This window comes from Salvia splendens, chromosome 14, assembly GCF_004379255.2.
Source record: "Salvia splendens isolate huo1 chromosome 14, SspV2, whole genome shotgun sequence".
In the NCBI taxonomy this organism is placed as follows: Eukaryota; Viridiplantae; Streptophyta; class Magnoliopsida; order Lamiales; family Lamiaceae; genus Salvia; species Salvia splendens.
The window spans coordinates 11,431,553-11,438,134 of NC_056045.1; the positions used below are offsets into that span (position 1 = coordinate 11,431,553).

The following is a 6,582-nucleotide window of genomic DNA, read 5'->3' on the forward strand; positions in this document are numbered from 1 at the left end:
ATGAAAATTTTATTATTTTGCCCCTTCTGGCTACGCCCCTGGTACCTATTATCGTCATAAATAAACCCATTATCGTCATAAATAATTAAATTTGGTTGTCATGTGACAAGCCACTTGATGGTGCAATTTTGAAATTGATATTTAGTCTTAGCTATGTAATTAGATATGGTTTAATTTAGTGAATAATAGTTATTTGAATTATGATATTTGGCCAAATTTTGGTACGTGTCGTTTGACTTTTGAAATTGAAATATTAATAATGAAATTTAAATATTTCAATTGTTTATTTCATGAACAAAATATCATCTTTTAATAGTGTTCAAAAAGACGTGCTTTATTAAAATAAGTATTTTTTCTATTTTTTATTACTTTATTTTCTTATTATTATTCTTGTTTTGTTGATATTTTGTCGTGTTTACCATAATTAAAAGATGTCGACTTGTACATAGATTGGGATAATTGTAAAAAATTTGAAACTATATAATTTAGTGTTCTAATTTCAAAAGTCACAAGACAGACCCAGTTTGACCAAACTTCAAAATTTGAATAGTTATTATCCCTAATTTTAGTTACATTCTTCTATGTGCATATACCGAGAGATATTTTCCTATGAAGATGGATGAAGAGTGAAGACCAATTAAAATAAATTATCCAAGCCGAAATAATTTATACCAATATCTTTACTATTTTTAGCCCATTCTCAAATTCATATCTTATAGTATCAGTCTTTTGTTCAATTTATGAGAGTGACATTCTGAATAGAAACCACATCTCTGGCACAAAGCCTTTCATGAAAATCCAAACAGTGACAGAAAAAATACTCATATAATATTATAGGTACCTCTTATTTCTTGAACCTTATATTACAATTTTTGTGATGTTTGTTGGCACAAGACTATGTAAATGCAATACACAACACTTTAATGGAGTATGTACTTCTTGAAAGATTTACTCATCACTGCAGCTTGAGATTACTCATAAGCCTGCTCAAGTCATAATAAATAAAATATGATAAAATGTGAAAAGATAAGAAAAGTAAAAAATATGTCTTAGGTGTAATGTATGGGTGAAAGATGATATTCAAGTTTCTAGTCACTTGTTTATAATGTGAACATCTCTTTATATCTGCAATCTAGGATTTTTTAATTAATTACAATATCCAAGAAATGTGTTAGAATCCCAATTTTATAAAATGATGATCATGTGATATGATCTTATCATCATAACCCAAAAAGGTTAAAAAAAGGAATGCTTTAATTAAATAGTAAGAAGGCCATGTGCAAAGATGTCAAATTAGTAAGATTAGATATCATGTGGTGCCACTACTCCAAATCCAAAATTTTGTTTTTGTTTTATTAGAAAGTTCTTTCTTTCATTTTTGATATGTATAGTAGAAGCAAAGATTTAAGCCTTTTTGTATGTTAACTATAAAAATATGATGAAATGATGCAAAATTGAGAGAGAGAGAGAGGGTAGAGACCTCTGTTCATGGGCATATCCTCTTGCAAGGGCTCTGTAGTTGGGAATGGGCACTTGATCAGTCTCTATTTGCATAATGTCTTTAACCAAGACTTCATAATGCCTCCTCACTTCATCTGCTGATTTCCCACCAACTGCTCTGGCTATGTTGTGCCAACGGTCCGGTGTGTCCTTGTCGTACCTTGCTAGGGCCTCCTCAAACTGCTTGTTTTGCTTGGACGTCCACGAGCAACGTGAAGATGTCAATGAGCTCGAGGCCATGGCCTAATGGTCGTGCAAGGCGAGGGGGAAGCTCAACCAAGGAAGATATATATGGATTGCACAAAGTGTGTTGTTTGGAGTTTTATCTCAACTATGGCTTTATATACACAAGAAAAGGTGATGGTGGTGAGCTAGTTGAGAGAATAAACAAATGAATATCTATATTTATATAGATGGGAGGGGGTGTGTAAGATATGTTATTCTCTTGCTTAAGGGACGGAGCATGAATATTTTGACAAAAGTGCAAAAACACGAGTGTAAAAAATGACAAATATTTTTCTGTCTTTTATACTCCACCCGTCCCATAAAAATATGGGCAACGGATATGGCACGGAAATTAAGACAAAACTGGTAAAGTAAGAGAGAGAAGGAGAATGGTATGGTAAGTTAAGAGAGAAGAGGAGAATGGTAGTTAAAGTAGTGTTAGTGGATAGTGAGACCTATATTATTAAATTGATATAACTTTCCAAAAATAGATACACATACTTTTATAGGACTTACAAAAATAAAAAATGCACATATTTTTATGGGATGAATGGAGTGTAATACTACCATTTATCTTGGTATGCAAGTGGGATAGCATAAGGGAATTCTTGTGCAGCTGGATGGGATTAGATCCCCCTAAACAAAAGGCCTCCCTAATATTAGATGAAATGCACACAAGATATTCTTCTTTTTATAGTATGCTATTTCTCTGTTCTTAATTTCCATATTTTCCACAATTTATTTGTTCTTCCCTGGCTAGTTGGCCTTGAACTACAACTCATAAATTTCTACCTCCGTCCTATAATAAGAATCATATTTTGTTATTTCGATCTGTTTCACAATAAGGTGACAATCCAATTTCACAATAAATGTCAAGTAGGCCTCATATTCCATCAGCTTATTTCACTCACATTTTATTATAAAACTAATATTCCTCCGTCCCATGTTTACCCGTGTCTACATCAAATGTGACTCCTATTGTGGGTCGAATGTATTAATAGAGTTGATGCGGCTGCTAAGTTGGAAAATACCCCCTCCATCTGATTCAAGATGTCCACCTTTCCTTATTAGTTTGTCTCACTCAAGAGGTCATCTTTCTATATTTGGAAATAAATCTCTCTCTGATCTCTCATCATTAAAATATTTAACTATTTTTTCCTCTTGATTTACTCTATCTAACTTATCCTTCTAAAATTATGTGTCACTAAAGAACATGGATATTTTAAGTGGGATAGAGGAACTAGTAAAGAATTATGAAAATGTAAAGAAGATGAAACAATTGGTTGATTCACCCAAAGATCCTCTTTAGTAAATTGAAAAACGATTGCATAAGGCAATAAATAAAAGATAAATTCTCCACCGGAAAGGGCGACAACAATCAAATTTTATTTCTTGACAATTAAAAATAGAAACATAAGCCAATGTTGAAGGCAATTAGGATTGTTGCACTTGGTACCTAAGTTGATAGATTAGTTGTTTAAAGTGATTGAGGAACAGGTTATAGCTTGAGTGAGATGAATGATCATCATTTGGCAATTTCATTATGTGATTAAATATGGAGATAAGATAATCAAATTTCTCATTACATACATGCGAAAACAAAATAAAGACTCGTGTATTGTTTAGCTGGTTCACTCCACCATCCCATGTTTCATTTTTATATTTAAATCTATGTATTAATCTCAGATTTTGATATGTTATTAATTGGTTCACATTTGCAACCGCTGGCAGTCGTGTGTATCTTTGAATCCAAATTTTTCCATCCAGAATCTTCTGAACTGAAATTGAAATTTGTATTTTAGGTTTTAAAGTGTGTATTCTTGATGCCTTATCAGAGCATTCACAGTGCGCATCTCATTTCACAATATATCTCAAATTTCCTACTGCCACGTCAGCAGCCTATCTCACAGTCCATCCACAGTCCATCTCTGCGCATCTTCACCCATCTCACAATCTCATTATAATTCATTTTAATTGTTGGTCTTTATTATCAAATATTAAAACAATAAAAATTAAATAAATTGGAGAAAATAAATATAGAAAAAAACCAAACATTTGGGGAATTGCAATCGGGATTTATTCTAGTGCTATAGAGAGAAAATCTGTACCAAAGAGAATGAGAGGTGTGAATAAAATGGAGACCAATGAAGTGCATATATAGAGAATTGAAAAAAAAATACAAAATCGGAGATCGGCGCTCGCAACGACGGTCGTGTAAATCTTGGTGGGGAAGAGCAGAACGTTTCATCGGACCGGGTGGCCCTGAAGCACTTTGCCCGCACAACTGGGTGGCGCACGCAATGCGGAGTCAGAGACTTCTATCCAACCTTGCCTTTGTGCCCAACATATCATCATTTTCATTGTTGTAAATGAAAATAATACCCTTAGTGGTTGTTCGGTTTGATAGATAAAATAATCATGAGATATAGTCCAGAATTGAGTTGTGAGATTATTTTAGTTTGAATGAGTGGTTATGACTAATTATGAAATTATTATTTATATAGGATTGAGTTGTAATATTCAATCTTATGAACCAAACACACTATTTAATCTCGAGATATCATTTTACAAACCGAACAACCCCTTATAAACCCCATTGTTTTTTGTTGATTGTTTCTTAATTATGTAGAGCCAATTACGTTTAGATCTTGTTGAAAGTAGTCATTGGGTTACTTCAAATCCTTTGAAGTAGGTGCGGATACCAAGAAGGGATCCTAATTCATAATATTGTCATTCATCTCTTTTTATCCATTTACGTGTTTAATCTTGTTGGAATCGTTCTTGGTCAAATGACCTTGACTAATAATAAATGTGACGAGACATTTAATTATGTGAAATTAAATGCAACGGCATCGATCTACGTTTAAAGTAGATGGCTATTTTATATTAATTTTCTCTAAACCGATTGTGAGAAATTATGAACTAAAATTTGTCACAATTGTGAACTATAAAGGAGCTATGAGATAAAATCAAGGAATTAATTAAAAGTGTTAAACATCCCACATTGGCGGAGAACCTTACAAAACATGTATTTAATAAGAAGAATTATTACGTGTTAATTATAGTGGACTAAGATTGGCGGTAGAACCCACACGCGCATGCTCCCTCACCTCGAGCTGTGAGCCACACTTCGTGCACCATGTCTTGTGACCCATGCTCAGTGCATCGTGTCCCGTGACCCGTGCTCAGTTCATCGTGTCCCGTGACCCGTGCTTCGTGCATCGTGTTCCGTGACCTATGCCCCCTCTATCGTGTGTCGTGTGTCGAAAGGTCCACGATGGACCCGACACATAAAGGGTGCCAAAAGGTCCACGATGGACATAGATGCACAACGGGTGCTAAAAGGTCCACGATGGACCCCGACACATAGCGGGTCCTAAACGGTCCACGATGGACCTCGACGCATAGCGGGTAACAAAAGGTCCCCTATGGACCCCGACGCATCGTGTGCTAACCAAGCATATCATTTGCATAGCTCCCGTAATGGCTTGTAACCCCCGGCGGTTACACGATGAATCCGGCATGTAGCGTGTCCAGATGCGTCAGTCTCCTCCGGTTCCAGTAACGGCTTGTAACTCATGGCAGTTACAGTCAAGCCATCATGACACACATAATGATTGTTGACTCAATTAACACCCAATGAGTGGACTTTGCCTATAAATAGGCAGCCACTCCATGCATTGTTCCCCATATTGCAAACCAAGCATATCATTTTGCATAGCTCTCTTCCTCTCTCTGCATAGTGTTCCGTCGATGCTCTGCCCTCGCCATCATCCAGTTCGGTGGAGCTTGTTCTGTACCAGGGCGTATCTCGTCTTGTGAAAAGAGGACTCCTCGACTCGGCTTACATCTTTACGGTTTACAGTTTCGATTATTGTCATTTCAATTCAGTTTATTTCCTTGTAATCTCTTATTCTTCATTGGATTGTATTACGTCCGGTTAGTGTATCTCTGTATCACAATCATTTCTACCAACAAATCTATCTATTGTGTATAATTGAGCTCAGATCCACGTGACAAGTCTTTCGAAAATTGGATCTATCCATGAAATATCACGAGTGTCGACTCGAACCCGATGGCCAGACACGTTGGTTCGGTAATAGAGGCAACTATTTTCAATTCTTTCGTTGTTTGGAAAATCAATTCAATAGTTTAATAATGACTTTGATGAAATGAATAATTTCACATAAATAAATAAAATCAACTCTCGAACTTATGTGTATGCACAAATATGGATAAATGACTTGGAAAATTATAGTCCACTATATAAAATATTATGAGTAGCTTTAAAACTTTTTCTCGATTAGAGTCTCAATTGAGGTCATTACAAGTGTTAAAGAAGCATTCTATAAAAGAAATTGGGTATTACAAGTGTTAAAGAAGCATTCTATAAAAGAAATTGGGTGGATAAAGATAGTGAAATGTGTTTCTCATTTTTATATATTATTATTTTTATAATAAAATATGAGTGGATAGAGTTAGTGGAATGTGGAGCATACTTACCATTTATAGAAAATGTGATCGGGACCCCTAATTGCAAACGGAACAAAATAGCAAATCAGAACTCCAGATCACAAACGGAGAAAATAGTAATTTTTTTATCATGGCAAAGAGTACTCAAAATATATTCTTATTTTGTAAATCATTCGAAAATACAACAAATCATTCAACAACTCTTGATTTATTAAATGTTAATATTTTATTTTATATTTGTATACTAAGTATTACTTAATTGCGAAGTTTATGTTTGTTATGTGATTAATATCTTTTAACTTTTGTAAATTTTTATTATAAATATGATGTAGGTTTTCATAGCGGAAGATTTCGGAGTTTTAACAATATATAAATTAAATCTAT

General features: G+C 34.4%; 1 protein-coding gene across 1 annotated transcript; it reads right to left on the reverse strand.

Annotated features, from left to right (window-relative positions):
* Nucleotides 1–806: 806 nt before the first annotated feature.
* On the reverse strand, nucleotides 807–1,861 carry LOC121764915 (protein RADIALIS-like 3). The gene is made up of 2 exons (XM_042160947.1): nucleotides 1,481–1,861; nucleotides 807–983 (listed from the first exon to the last, which is right to left on the reverse strand). Exons 1-2 carry the CDS (start codon nucleotides 1,738–1,740, stop codon nucleotides 956–958), a joined length of 288 nt encoding a protein of 95 aa, XP_042016881.1. The 5' UTR covers nucleotides 1,741–1,861; the 3' UTR covers nucleotides 807–955.
* Between the last annotated feature and the right edge of the window lie 4,721 nt (nucleotides 1,862–6,582).